The following is a 15,732-nucleotide window of genomic DNA, read 5'->3' as shown; positions in this document are numbered from 1 at the left end:
CATGTATACCAGCAGTTTACTAGTGATATGTAATTTATCTGGTTACCCTCGAGGAGATCCTCATGCATCTGTAGTGCATCTAATCTGGTGGTTGGTCAGTATTGGCACTTCAGATCTGTAAGGTTCCTGATGAGGTCTGGTATCTGACTGAAATGTGTTGAACCATTTACATTTCCATTAAATTCAATTATAAGAATCATGCTAGTAAGATCCTAAACCAATAAGGCCAGGTTCACACGGGGCAGATTTCCAGCGGAATTCCCATGGTTTGGCCGCACCGTAAAACAGCAGGAATTCCACTGGAAAAGTGCAGCCTCAAAACCCACTGCATTTCGCTGTGGGTTTTGGAGCGGTTCAGCCGCCGACATTCCGCTGCGGCTTTCTCTGTCCATAAATAGGAGCGAGGCTGCAGCGGAAAAAAAAAAATAGACATGCTGCATATTCTAAATCCGCGCCGCAACGCTGGTTCCGCCCGGTTTTGCCACGACGGATTGGCTGTCCGTGGGGACAAGAATTTTACAAACACCAGGATCAGCGGCTGCAGGCGGATTCGCCACAGCGAACCTCCGCAGGGAAATCAGCCCAACCGTTTCTTCTAGCTTCGTCAAAGTCTGGCAGTATCCGTTTATTGCCCCAACATAGGGTGGTTCTTCTTTTAGTTTCTCAACCTTAGCAGTCGGTTGATATGCAAAAAGACGTAAGAATGTGGGTTATGGAGATCCCTTCCATCTACCATGTTACATACATCAGAACTAGAGATGAGCGAACGTACTCGGTAAGGGCGATTTCGCAATCGAGCACCGCGATTTTCGAGTACTTCACTACTCGGGTGCGCCGGGGGGCGGGGAGAGGCGTGGCGGCGCGGGGGGTAGCAGCGGGGAACAGGGGGGAGCCCTCTCTCTCTCTCCCTCTCCCCCCCACTCCCCGCTGCAACCCCCCGCACCGCCACGGCGACCCCCGAATTTATTTGCCCGAGTACGGAAGTACTCGAAAATCGCGGTATTCAGGCGAAAAAGGGGCGTGGCCGAGCACGTTCGCTCATCTCTAATCAGAACTGATTGCATCTAAGGGCTTTCACCCACTAGCGTTTTTTTAACGCTGCGTTTTTTTCAATGGGACTTTTTAATGTTAAAATCGCATTGCACGAAAATCGCAAAAGCACAAACTTGTGATTTTTCGTGCAATGTGTTTTTAACACTAGAAAGTCCCATTGAAAAAAAACCACTAGTGGGTAGAAGCCCTTATTGATGCACCTATCTATTCCCTTATAGTGCCTGGTGATATATTTAGCACTTTCTATATTGGGCCTCCCCTCTAGATAGGAGTAGAACTACTTCCTGGGAGCCTCCTATAGCCTGGCTTTATGTATTAATTATTGGTGCCCCCAATGAGTGGGCACATGTAGAGGCTCATTTTGAGTGACCCTGGTTACTGACTTGTTTGTAACTGTTTGTATGTCATGTCCATCTTTTGAAGGCTTTAGTTTTAAATGATTCAAAGTTAAGTTTTAGGGGTGCCCATCAATGACACAAAGCTGAATTATAAAATATCCGATATTACATGTTATATCCCTGATTACTCACAAGGGTCGGGGATGTCGGGATTATTCTGATTGCCAGATTGGAGTCTGGAAGTTATATTTTCCCCTTAAATGAGGAAAATTGGCTTCTACCTCATTGTTGTTTTTTTTTACCTTCTTCTGGATCAACCTTGGGGGGTAATATGCTGAACTGGATGGCCGGGCGGGGGTTGGACGGGAGACTTTTTTCAGCCTTACATAACATGTTACTATGTCAAAAAAAAGTATTCACTAAAACAGATATGTCAGGACAGGTGACCGTAAAGCAGTTGTGGTAATCACATCTGTCGTGGGGATAATAGTCATGATTACATAATGCTCTCATGAACTTTGCTAGTAATACGGAAGCTGAAGCCGTTTTCGTCTTTTCTGTACGTTTTTTGAATATTGTGTTTATCGGTTGCTCATAATTTTCAAGATCTCTGCTCTGTGTCACTGAATGGAAAATCTATCAGAAAGTTCCATCACCATACAAATGATACCATGAAATGTGTGTCTGACTCTACCTTATGGGGTTTGTTTGCAGACTCTACAAACTCCAGTGAGAACATGTACACAATGATGAACCCAATAGGACCCGGTGGAAGCAGACCAAATGTAAGTAAGGCAAAGAGCCACAAACTGCCGCAAATGCTATTTGACATATAGGGATGATTACCCCGGCCGCGTGACTCTGGGTCTGGAATTGCTGCAAAATTTGGACTGTGGAATGCGAACTGAAAATCCGCAGCAACGTACAGAACAAAGTAAGCGGATGCCTAACAAACCCCGGAGAAAGCCTGCGGGGGAACATAGTAGTGCTGTGGATTTACTCCGCGATGTGCTCTTAAGTATCCCAGATCCCTCGTCCTGCGGCCACAGGCCCCTGCTGATCATTACAACAAGTCATTGGTGCCGGTAGTATAATCATTATCCCTGTAGAGCCACCATCTGCTCACAGCCTCACTATTCTACCGCGTCTCATGCCATGAAATAAAGAAGTATTTTATGCTGTCTGAGTTGCTGGAAAATCTTCCATTTTCTTCTATTTCTGAAGTTGTCCAGAGAATCCACCCCCAGCCGCCCGCGCTGCCAGCAGAGCTTTCAATTACTCACTTGCTTATACACACTTCAATACAAGAAAATGTCCTTAGCAGCATTCTTAATGGCCTGTTGGGTACAAAGTGCGGTCTGCAAGTCTCTGATCATCCACTGTAAGTTTAACGGAGGCAAGCCCCGCACTCGGAGCATCAGGACAGGTAGCCGAGGTGGCTGCAGCAGGGAAAGGAAGTGCAGCATTCTTCGGTGGACACTTATAGATCGGGGCAAAGCTAAAGGTGGTGCAATGTAGGTCTTGGTTACTGGGGGCCCCTTGCTACATAACACCTCAAGTCACGCTTCTCACATTTCTGTAAGTAATGAACATAGACTTCTGTACCAATTTTACGACATGAACTGTAATCCAAACCTGATTGCCATAAGCAGGTGGCTGCTGCCACAAGGCTACCCAGGGACACGTTCCTCCGGCTTCTAATGGATGATCCATTACTTGTCCCATTTGGAGTTGCAAATTGGACCACAGCACTCACCAACCATTTGGCCACCATGCTGCCCACCTATCATGTTCCCTCTAGCAGCGGCTGTGGGCCATAGGTGTAAATATATGACTGCCGGAGGTCCAACTGCTGGGCCTACTAGCAACCACCAAGATGCTTTTCCCAAGGTGTGTCAGGCCTTTGTAAATATGTACCCCATCAGCTCCCGAGGCCTGTGCTTTACACGGGGTTCACCACAAAGGGCTGTGCTGGTGGTTCCTGCAGGAGGCGGAGGGATTTTTAGAATATTTTATGAAATCGCTTACCGCTGGGTATTCCACAGACTTCTTGCTTCCATTTTTCCAGACGTTTTAGAACATTAATTGTATCATCTGCTTTCTACAACCCTTCTACATACCCCCATTTGGACATGTGGAGCTGCCACAGGGGGGGCTTCACTTGTTAGCAGGATGGGGTGTATTCGCTTGTCTTCTCTCAAGCTGTGTGATGTAATACATGTTTGTGCTTTTTTTTGTAGTTCCCGATGGGTCCTGGTCCTGATGGTCCAATGGGAGGAATGGGTGCAATGGAACCTCATCATATGAATGGATCATTAGGTAAATTCCTTTTTTAATGTATTTATATTTAATTTAGTATTTAACGACTAGACGCTGAAGGACTGATGCACTAGGGAAGATATGTCGGCATTTACGTTTTACCATAGGGAAGAATTTATAAATGAATCAAAATAATGGAGAGAACGCAGCTTAAATGAAATGAGGTAAAAAGTTATCTATATAAATCAATATGAATGGAATCTGTAAGGGTTCTACATGTTTCTAACATGCAACCGCCAAACATCAGCAGAAAATCTAATATGGGTTCCTTTTTTGCAAGAGTTACTTCCCAGTCTTTTTTAAAACAATCAAAAGGAAGAAAACACTACAAACAAGAGAGAGTTATAGTAATGGTGTGATTCCGGGCCCCCAGAGAAAATAAAATGTCATGAAATCATACAGTATGTTTGTAGTAGCTTGTGCGGAGTGGAGGCAGCAGAACACTGTGGGGCTACAGTGACATCTAGTGGCCATGAGTCTAACTGCAGATCCATAGCAAACATACATTGTTTTGACTATTTTTTAGTTGTGAGTCAATGAAAAATACTCTTTTACAGTCACACATCTTTTTTGGCAAATTGCTGTTCATTAGTATATGTTGTAACCATAAGAAAAACAAAAAATACATGTGGAAATACCACCAAATTGAGGTTACAGAGGGATTTGAGCAATGGAAATTTGCATATATGCAGTTAGAATATTATGTCCGTCTCAAAAAGATTGTAGAATTTTTAATGTGGGTGTAAGTTCAAAAATAAAAGACAGGAGTAATGAATATCACAATTTTTATGTGTTACCTTCATAATTTTGGGGCGCACTTAATTTTGGGGGGAATTCCAACCGATTTAGCATTTTTTGGGAGTTTTTCATTTTTGATTTCAATGAAAAAAAAGGAAAAGAAAAAATGAGTTTGCTGGACCAACAAACAGTAATGCTTCAGTCTGACCTCAGTGGAAGGATAACGTGTGCAGAGCAGTTAGGAAATGTGGGAAAAAGTCTAAGATCTATTAGAGGACATTTACTTGAAGCCGCAGCCTGATAAAGTGAAGGTCGTCTATAGTTAGAAGTAATGGAGCTTCATTGTATCTTAGTCTGTCTTCAGCCTCTGTGGTACCAGCAAACTGTGAACAAGTAGATAGATTGCGCTGGTGATTACTTTCTAAGGATCTTATTGTTGCTGTACTCTAATCATGACAAGGGTCCTGAATACCCCTACATATACATAACGCTGCACCTTTCTTTATGCAGTAATCTCTACTAAAAGGGAATCTGTCCCCATCTTTTTCCGCCCCTCTCATAGGGGTAGCGCCCATCACAGTGATATGTCTGCTGTGTGGATCTGTGCAGGAGTTTGGGAGAAACTTGTATTTAATTAGTAGCAGACGGACACAGAACTAGTCCTGAGCTGCACCCTCCAGCCAATCATTGACCGTTGTCTATGTATAGTGATAGGCAGACAGCCCGTCAGTCATTGGCCAGAGCGCACGGTGGGTGTAGCTTGTCTCCAGCTTATGAACATCCTCTCAGCAGTTTCCCTAAAACTACTGCACAGATACAGCAGACATAATCAGTGCAATCAGGGCCCTGCCCTCAGAGCAGTGCAAAAAATGGGACAGAGTCCCTCTAATGATACATTTTCCAGAAAGTTTCCAGAATGTGGCACTGCAGAGTATACAGATACACGGCTGCACATAATGAAGATATAAGGCTTGATTTTAGATTTGCTGCCAATGTAATCCAGCTGTAGAAGTCTACTTTATAACAGCAGCTTCAGTGACCTTCATCCAGAGTGAAGCAAGCAATATTCTGGCTTCAGTCTTTGACCCGCACTTCTTAATGCAATATTTTGTCTTTCCCCTTTGCAGGCTCTGGAGATATGGATGTGTTGCCAAAGGTATGGAATTACTCTAGAATCGCTTTATTATGTTCAATAGTCCCTCATCTAAACAATGGAGATCATTTTACAAGATGGGAGTAGGCCTATTCTCATGAGCATGTTCAATGTTGGTCCGCAAAAGGCAGAAAACCTGAATACCTGTGTGTCTGCCCGTCGCGTGCGCCTATATTGCATATGGCCATTTCTTTACTTACATGTGTCATCCATGTTTATATCCCCAAAAAAAGGCCTTTTTTTTTTCTAGTGGGGCTTAACAATGATCTATGAAAACCCGAGAGCACGGGGATAGCAGTCCGGGAGCGCTCCGTTATTTTGTGCATCCATTGACTTGAATGGGCGACTATCTGACAAATTAGAATAGGATAAGACATACTATGAGTTTGTTTGGCACAGACTATCAGTCCATGTAAAATATGCACATGTCTGAAGCCCTACTACAATAGGTCTATGTGCTGTCCTCGGACAAGAATTATGTGTTGTGAGAAGAGCCGTCCGAGGAGGACAAGTGTAAGGGCGCTATTACACGAGCGTTTCTCCCCTGCAAAATACAAGCAGAGCTACATTGATTGCAGACGGCACCTGGACTCATCAGTTTAGTCGCCGCGGCAAGTCCAGCCCCTGCCGCAACCAGCGCTTCTCCGCCTCTGTGCAATAACATCCTAAATCCGCAGGTGCAGCTGTTATTGATGTTCATAGGAGCAGTGCCTGCATTTACCAGCCTCGGCCAGTGCACAGGGGGTAACTGCTACCGCTCTATACCCATGTGATGTGGCACTGACCGCGGGCGCCCAATCAGCTGATTGGCTGGAGTCCTGAGAAGTGGACCCAACCAATCAATTACTGATGACCTACCCTGAGGATACCGTGAAAGCTCCCATAAATATTAGTGGCCTTATTCCTGTAATCCTGGGTGTACACTTACCGTGTGTGCCAGTCCGTGTGCCGTCTGATTTACATGGATAGACATGTATTATTAGCATGTCCTATTTCTCATCCATGATACAGACCGGAATAGGTCATGCGATGCGTTTTCACATGGACCACCGGGCCACACGATAAGCATCACTTCACATAGCCCCATAACGTCTGAGTTATCAAAATGATATTTGAGCATCGGTGTTTCCCTTGCAGAATTCTCCGAACAACATGGCAGGGATGAATAATCCTCCAGGAACGCCTCGTGATGATGGAGAGATGGCTGGGAATTTCTTAAACCCCTTCCAAAGCGAAAGTGTAAGTGTTTCACAGGTCCACGAGGTGCCAGCGAGGCCAAACACTGCAAAGCTGTTCTGTCCCCTCGGTTCCAGGGCTCAGGACCCCCCTTACCAAATCTAGATTGTTTGTGCTCTTAAAAAATGAGATCTCTGTTTTTTCCGGACTCCTTCCTGTCACCGTCTCCAAACCATCAGGCATTTTTTGGTTCTTTTTGCCAATGGGGCAGTTTGAGGGCTTTTAAAAAAAATGTATTTGTTTTTTCAATAAGTCAATGAAATACAAAAACATTTGCATAGTAACAACAAGTTGCCTCTTGTTACATATCGATCCCGCAGGATCATCCGCATGAAAAGTAACATCTTACTTGGACAAACGGCAGTGATGATAATAATTCTTACAGGATTCGGCTGCCATAAACTTTTTGTTTTTCACTTAGTTCCTACGCTCTTTTTTAGAAACCGGGACATTATGCTCTTTATCCTGAGGTCGTTTCAGAACAGGTTTGACTTGTAATGCCCTTGGCCCTCTACTGGTGGTCTGGTGGGAGGGTTGGGGAGAGGCTAAGTAAGGTGGATATGTTTATTACAGGAGACAGGCCAAGAGCCGTTTCACCTTATGGTTGGGTTCCCTGTCCCTTGCTTGCTCACCCCTAACCTGCTCAGCATTCCCCTCAATTCCTCCACTAGGTACCATTCTGTATATCTAAAGAGGGTTACTATGGCGGATATTTCCGCTTCTGAGGGGTGAGAAATCCCTTCCATTTTTTGAAGTGTTTTTTTTTTTTTTGCACCCCTAACCCTTTGCCTCTCTACTTCTATTCTTTCCATGGTCATTTTGAGAGTGAGTTGGGCCACCAACTTGAGGACAAGATGGAGTTCTTATTAATACCATTTTGAGTACATAATTATTTTTTTTTACCATTTTCGACATTTTTTTGACTTGGAGATTGGGTGACAAACAAATTGTGATTCTTGCATTGCATATATTTTTGTTTCTGACAGCATTCAACATAAGGGATGAAAAATATGTTATTTTAATAAAGTGGACTTTTTGGATGTTGGATGCAGTGATGGGAAATATGTGTTTTTTTTGTTTTGTTTTTCACGTAAAAATAAGAGAAGCGGGGGTTAAAACTTGTAAAGACCAGCTACATTTTTCAGATAACGCTTTTACTGAGTTGCAGGGAAGAGCACAAAAGCATTGAAGACAGTGGAGGGCAACAGTGCTTGGATGAGCGCTGCAGCCCCCTTGTTCTATTGATCAGTGGTGGTCTCGGCAGCAGGACCCCCACTGATCAAAACTTTTTACATGTCTCTCGTTTATGTCAAAAATGACTGAAAAGTATCATTTTTAATTTTTTAATATGATTTAAAAAATCTTTAAAGGTGTTGTAAACTATTGGTGGCCTATGTAAGAACAGGTCATGATGAATAATCGAAAGATCTGGAACCCCTTCCAATCCGTTGCTTGCTCATATGCAAGCGGGCAGCTCCGTTCCCACTGCAGTGGCCAAGCTTGGGATTGAAGGCGAAGTTCCCATTCAATTCAATGCGATTATCTAATTATCTTTTAGGGGTTTTAAAGTTCAAATGTGTTAAAATTGTTACCGATTTTCGGTGTAGATTCCACATTGAAAATCTGCGACAATTTACGGTGCGATACATATAGATGGGTCCCACATTTACAGACCACAGATTATACAATCCCCTCATTCTGTTGCAGATTTTCACTACAGACTTCACCCATTGCAATGCACTATTGACTTGAGAGGAGATGAGCTGCAATACCCGACACCACCATAGACAGCTGTGGCACTGTTTCTGGAAAACTCCTTTAATTATTACTGCCAGTCTGTATTTCTGTGGTTTGTGTATGAAGAGTTCTAGATACTTCTTCTATGTGACATTGTCTTCTTCTCTGCACAGTACTCACCGAGCATGACCATGAGTGTGTGATACCCTCACATACCCCAGTGAATTGAGAGCCCTCAAGCGGAGAACTGTCAGTGTCCAAGCAGTGAGGATTACAAATTAGTACATTGTATATTTAAAAGCAGGAACGTTCCCACCCTACAGGCTCCTCCACAGACACTAAGAATCCTTTCAGAGCAAATGGACTGCATCTCTGCAATGACTTGAGTGGTGTGAAAGACGGACATTTCAGCCACAACCTTGTGAAGTTCTTTCTTACTCTTCTGCCAAATCCCAACTTGCAAAGACAAGAGATCTTTCCACAACTTTGAAACGCAACTCTCAAAGCTGGGGATCAACTTTCAGATAAGTAATTGGATTGACCATCGATTCATAAAAAACTGAAACCCATCAAGAATTATGGCTTCAGAGGAGGAGTACTGGGAGTCTTCAACACTACCATGAAACATGGGAATCTATCGTGCCAGGAAGAAAAAACCTTCTGACATTGAAGAGTTTAAAACCTTTATCTGTGCAAGTTTCTGAGTTTATTTATTATTACATTTCTTTTTTACTTACTGGATCATACGGAGACCCAAACTCCTGTTGTCTTACCTCCATTGCAGTGTACATAATACTCAGCAGCCCGCAGAAAGTCCCCTTCGTCAAAGTGCGTCATGCTACATCATAACAGGCTCTACAGTCAAACGAAAACCTCCTGCTGCCTGCGACAGAACAAAACGGAACGCCGCGATCACATGACTGCGCTCACCTGGAAAGGACCAATAGAATGATCCAACATACTCCTGCATTACTCTGTACAACAAGGGGCTAGTAGTAAAAAAGAGGAATATTTAAAACATTGCCGCATATGTAATAAGAGGAAACTGTTGTAACCCATAGTAACCAAGCCTATTCTGTATGCTAGTCTAACCTGAAAAGGAAGCGTTTCTCACATCGCTGCGAAGAGAGGTCGTGTGTCCTTCAGCACTATTCTCTGCCTACGGCTGAAGGATCATTGACCTCCATAGGAATGCAGGCGGGCTATTTACTAAAGTAGGGAATTGATCTCTGGTACAGGCCGTTAAATACCATGTTGAAGGCTTTGTGCACCTTTGCAAACCCGGTAAAAGAGAGTAAAACAAGACTGCGGGATCCGAGTGCACGCCAGCTTCTTGGAGGTCTGTAACCCCTGAGGGTCTTCCTCGGAGCTGCATGCATAAATGAGTGGAAGAATCCAGATTATGAGTGAAGTTGTTTGCTTTTTACTCACTTTGGAGCAATGAAAGAATTGATTGCAGAGGTGCACACAGACTTACAACTGATCCGAGGTAGAATAAAAGGCACCTGGTGTAACAATACATCCTGCTATAGCAGCGAGCCCCTCTGTCCCGATGGCAATGCAGGTGATTATTAGAAGAATTGTGGACTAATCAATGAAAATCTTGACCCTCGGCATTATAATGATAGTAGTTCTTATATGAAGATACTCGATCATGCTCAAGTGCTACATTGCAGGAATCTCCTTCTTCCTATGTATGTCTGAAGCAATATTCTTTAGGCCAGGTGGCAATAGTGGATCTTATATCTCGTGAGCCAGTAATGTGTATGCTGAAGCTACTGGGACCCCGATCACTACAAACCAATGTCAATATCAAATAACACTTATGGTAACTGTAAATGACCGTTTCCTTCATTGTAAATATCCACAAGGTTTAAAGTCAGTTTAGGAGAATCTGTTGCAGTGAAGCCCAGGAGGATGTTATGTGACGTTCCTGTAATAGCCATGTATGTGTCTTCCAAGCAGTAATGTTGGTCCATTCCCATCTCTTCTGAGTCTCATACATTTAGTGCTCTCATCGTTCTGTAGCCGTCTCACCCACTCTGTGGTGTTCGGATCAGTAAAAGGCAGAAGAACCTAAACCCAAGCAGACGTCTCTTTTAGAGCCTGTCCTAATCTGGCCCTTTAAGGAGGGCTCTCGGTAGGATGGGTACGATATGCACTAATAGGGCCATTTTTTATCTTTTTCTTTGTACTCTTTACAAACCTTAACACGGTGAGAGCAAGAAGCCGGAGACGGGCGGCCATTATAGGAAGGGCAAAAAGGGCAACCATACTTCACCTTTAAGATATGGACTGAATGTTCACTCCCTGCCTCTGCTTAGGAAGACAGCGCCACCTTAGTCTTACACAATGGGATCGAGTGAAAGGGACCTTACGGATGGGACAGAATATGCCGCTCCTTAATTCCACACCAACATCTGCGCGGTTAACTACGGATTTGAATGCAGGATTCTGCTATTTTTTCAATTCTGCGCCAAAATCCGCATTTTGAGGCTGCATGTCCCGCAAGAGGGCAGATCCTGCAATGCTGTGGTGGAATATTCTGTCCTGCGTGAAAGGTCTCAATTATCATGACACGAATAGCAGTTATTGAAGATACATTAAGAGAATTCTTTCTATTCTCTCATAAAAATGGGAATTTGCCCCACCCCTAAAGGAAGGACGGCGCCAGCCGGTAGATCGCCCCTTCACCCACTTTGATTCAGCCCTAATATTTGTTACTGCTGACAAAGGAAGTTGTTTGGGATGGGCCTAGGTGATGTTCGCACCCCGTCCGCCACGCTCTATGTCCAGCGCACAGCCGCGGCTCATCCTTCCTGTTTTGTAATCCATCGCTTTGAACGGTTTTGCATTTTAATAGATGAGCCGACCCGCCGGATAGCAGAGCATGCTCGGAGTAGTTGTTTACCCACATGATGCCTACGCTGATTACCCTGACCATCCCGATATATGCATGAGTGTATATACACTACATATCTCACATACAGGAACCCCCGCTAAGACTCTAACATGGGAGGGGACTTTTTGGTCCATAATACTACTGTAAAATATTAAGCCCCCCTCGGCGACCGCAGACCGAGGATACCAAGTACCTGTACATATGCTTCACCGGGGAGCTTTTTCCTTCCTCCCCCCTTTGGAGCCTGCAGGGGTTAGGGATGTTGGAAGGGGAACGATGAACTGTCTCTTACATAACAGAGGACACATTTTAACTTTCGTATGAAGGATTTTTTTTAATCTGAACATAAAGGACCTCATTGCAAACGACGTCGGCGCTCTTTTTGTTGTTCTATTGGATTTTTTTCTATTGTATCCCAAAGCAACTTTGTACAGAATCCCGCTCCTGCCCCCACATTCCCTCCTCTTCTTAATTTTGATACTTTTTGTTTTCCCTCCTGCAATGTCTGCGTTATTCTAGTGTGATGTAAAATACTGTAACATTAGGACAAGATGTAAAAGACAAAAAATAAAACTGTACCGCTATTTGTTCTTTCTATGATATGACAGTATTTGAGATATAAAGCATTCTCTCACAGAGCCTGCTTTGTATTTTGCTCGTAGGGTTAGAATTCAGTCCTAGATTTTAGTTGTCCAGTGTAGGATATATATATATATATATACTTATACATATATATATATATATATTTACGTCATTTGTATGTTCTTTATATTGTAAAAATTCTTTAGACTGAAAGTTGCTTATCAAAAAAGAAAAAAAAAACAAAACTGCATCAATAAATGTAATTTGAATTTTTTCATATATTTCAGTCGGTCTTCTTTGTTTAAAAGCTCTTCAAGTCCCACTTGGAAATGAGAAAGCGACCCGATGGCCCGGCTGTACAGCATGCATGTGGTGGGGCACATCGGTCACGCCAGGTGACTACTGCATTATCTTCTCAGCAAGTGATGGTGGATCGCTTTCTGAGAAATGTGACAACTAACATGGCGGCATGGTCTGCGGTCACTTCAGCAAGTAGGGAAATGCAGATATCTCTGTAAGGCCTCATGACAATATAACGCCTGCACCCCCATGGTACCGCTGAGCTTGGTTCAGTACAACTACGGGCGGTAAGGGGGCCTGCACCACTCCTATGAGGCCGTCGGGCCGTTACACACCAAGTATCCAGCTTTTATCTTTTCATGTGAAAACGAGTTATGCCAATATCATGAAGCCGCCTGTCAGAAATGTATCTGCTATGTTTGCATGTTTGACAGCAGAAGAACATTTTGTTCCTTTCACCATAAACTCCTTAAGGGCACGGCCTTGGTTGGTACATGAAGGAGTATTGCCAAGACCACATTGGTTGCTCACTATGCTCTATATCTAAAATCATTCATCCTTGCAAATACACCCATTTTTTTGTAAATGCCCCAGTCCTGACTCCTTACACCCCCAAACATCCTGTACCCACTCTATAATCAGCTCTGTTTGCTCCTGGGCCGGATCTCCAGTAGTCCTTCCCTCTGGTTGAGCATGCTCCGTTTATCCTGCCTGTTCCTGGGTGAGCATGTGCAGAGCAGGCTGTGTCCTTAAAGGGGTTGTCCCGCGCCGAAACGGGTTTTTTTTTTTCTTCAACCCCCCCCCCCCCGTTCGGCGCGAGACAACCCCGATGCAGGGGTTAAAAAAGAACACCGCACAGCGCTTACCTGAATCCCCGCGCTCCGGTGACTTCTTACTTACCGGTTGAAGATGGCCGCCGGGATCTTCTCCCTCGGTGGACCGCAGGGCTTCTGTGCGGTCCATTGCCGATTCCAGCCTCCTGATTGGCTGGAATCGGCTTGTGACGGGGCGGAGCTACACGGAGCCGGCATCCAGCACGAGCGGCCCCATTGAGAAAAGAAGAAGACCCGGACTGCGCAAGCGCGTCTAATTTGGCCATTAGACGCCAAAAATTAGACGGGCTCCATGGAAACGAGGACGCCAGCAACGGAGCAGGTAAGTGAAAAACTTCTTATAACTTCTGCATGGCTCATAATTAATGCACAATGTACATTACAAAGTGCATTAATATGGCCATACAGAAGTGTATAGACCCACTTGCTGCCGCGGGACAACCCCTTTACTCTCTCCTGCGTTCAGTAAGCTCAGCTCCCCTTCCTCTAACACAATGTTAACCATTTCACAGCCGCAAGTACAGTGGGTCGTATCAGAGCTGTGAGAAAGGTTTTGCAGAGCTCCAGCCCCCTCCCCTCTTCACACTCGGTAAAGGTACCTTTACACGGTACGACTGTCAGGCGCATGAGCACCCACAGCCATACCAGCAACTATTGCTTATGCGCTTTACAAAGTAGCATCAGTCATTTGAGTGAATGGAGGTGGAGCAGGCGGGGTATTTTCCGGCCGCCCGCCTCCATCCACAGTAAACAGGAGTCACTCAGAGATTGATCAACTCTTGTTTACATTGAGAGAGAAGCTGATCTGCAGTCGTTGCATTTGAGTGAGCTGAAACAGAACGAACAGCGACAACTGAGCAACTTCTCGCATAGGGCCCTGCCGGGGGCCATGTATACACAAGCCAACAGCCGCCCAAAATGTTTTTTTTTTTCATATTTGGGCCACTATCAGCCCCTGTAAAGTTCAATTAAGGCCTTTGTCACATTACAGCGTACAATACGCAGCGAATAAAACCCATCGGCGGGCTCATTCACATACATGTATTTTGCATACGAATTTCAGTCACGAAAAAAAAATACGCAGCGTGCTCTGTTTTTCTGCGCAAGGAAAGAACACATATTGAGCTCATTAAACTAATTGGCCATTTCATTGGCTGACAGCATCGTTGCATGTTTTTTTTGCGTGCATAAAGGGTACAGTAAAAACCACACTTGACCGTGCGAATATACATAAACTCGTGTGCCACAGGCCTTAGCAGAGCTCACGATTCAGGCAAAGGACTAACCCTTTCATTACACAGGCCGAGTAGGATCAATGGTAAATGCATAGATGTGGGAGGTGCAAATAGTCAAAACTTGATGCAGGGGCTTCTGGGTACTGTAGTGATGTGGCTGAGCAGAAGCACCATCGTGTTTGCACATCAACAGGAGTAACATAGAAGGTAGGCAAAAGGTAAGCTCATTTGGGCATGTGGAATTCTATCTAATGATGCTAGGGAGGTACTGGGCTTTTGACAAAAATTTTAATTGCAAGATAACCCCTTATAAGGCCCAATGGCTTTTGGGTATTTTTGTCTCCATTTTTCAAAAACCACAACTTTTTTTTATTTTTCTGTCGATATAACCATGTGACAGCTTGTTCATTGTATGGGGAGCTGTAGTTTTTATTGGCACCATCTTGGGGTACAGGTAATGTATTATATAACTCAAAAGCCGCTATTAACCTTCGGTTGCCAACGCAACTCATTGGCTCTTCAACTGGAAAGCAGAAGGCTGATGATGTCACAAAGGAAGCTCCTTTCCTGTCATCCAATTACATGACATGTTCAACAATGATTGCACCTTGTAAAGGGTTAATGGTAGGTATCAAAATTATCTCTGCTCCTGACAATTGTAGTAGGACCCCAGCTGACAGTTACAGCTGGCTCCCATTGTGGATGGCACAGGCTCACCTCGTGCCACACCAGAACGGCAAAGGAGAAATAGGGTGATAAACAAGTGGCTCCAGAGTTGGTGTAGGTAGGAGGGATTTGGATTCCTAGAGAACTGGGCCAACTTTGCTGTCGGCTACAAGCTCTACCGTAGGGACGGGCTGCATCTCAATGGGGAGGGACCAGCTGTGCTGGGGGAGAAGATTTTAGAAGGCTGGAGCAGCGTTTAAACTAGGAACTGGGGAAGAGCAACGAGAGAGATGGGGGTAGACAGTGTAGACCGTGGACTAAGTAATGGGAATTGGGGTGGAGCGGTGGGAGAGGTTAGTACAGTTAGAACTGACAGAGTAGTTAGTAGGTATCTACTCTATAACAGCAGCACAACAGAAAATCCCATCCGGGAGAGCCACACACTAATCTTGGTGCATGCTCCAAACTTGGATCCAGACTGCTAGATCCACAAACACATAGTCCCAAAATATAGCAAAATTAGAGCAGCGACCGAGGTGCAAATACATATGCTTGACAAAGACTGACACTTGCAGTCGAAACGTTGCAGGATATGAAGTGGTTTTGTGTTTCAAATAAAATTTACATCATGTGAAGCTGT

The 15,732-nt window shown here is 44.4% G+C and overlaps 1 protein-coding gene across 2 annotated transcripts in view; it reads left to right on the top strand.

The window, feature by feature from the left end:
• The window catches only part of SSBP4 (single stranded DNA binding protein 4), a 398,281-nt gene extending 385,944 nt beyond the window's left edge, over positions 1-12,337 (top strand). The window contains exons 14-18 of one of the 2 annotated variants that reach the window (XM_066604633.1): positions 2,106-2,176; positions 3,632-3,710; positions 5,576-5,604; positions 6,739-6,840; positions 8,748-12,337. In XM_066604633.1, coding sequence (XP_066460730.1) covers positions 2,106-2,176; positions 3,632-3,710; positions 5,576-5,604; positions 6,739-6,840; positions 8,748-8,777 — 311 coding nt within the window. In that variant the 3' untranslated portion in view covers positions 8,778-12,337. Of the gene's footprint in view, positions 1-2,105; positions 2,177-3,631; positions 3,711-5,575; positions 5,605-6,738; positions 6,841-8,544; positions 8,712-8,747 lie in introns of those variants that run through there. The other variant, XM_066604632.1, reaches the window with a different exon arrangement.
• The last annotated feature ends 3,395 nt before the right edge of the window (positions 12,338-15,732 follow it).

Source organism: Eleutherodactylus coqui, chromosome 5 (assembly GCF_035609145.1).
Source record: "Eleutherodactylus coqui strain aEleCoq1 chromosome 5, aEleCoq1.hap1, whole genome shotgun sequence".
In the NCBI taxonomy this organism is placed as follows: Eukaryota; Metazoa; Chordata; class Amphibia; order Anura; family Eleutherodactylidae; genus Eleutherodactylus; species Eleutherodactylus coqui.
Note: the sequence above shows the minus strand (reverse complement) of the source record. Positions and strands in the feature narration are given on the sequence as shown.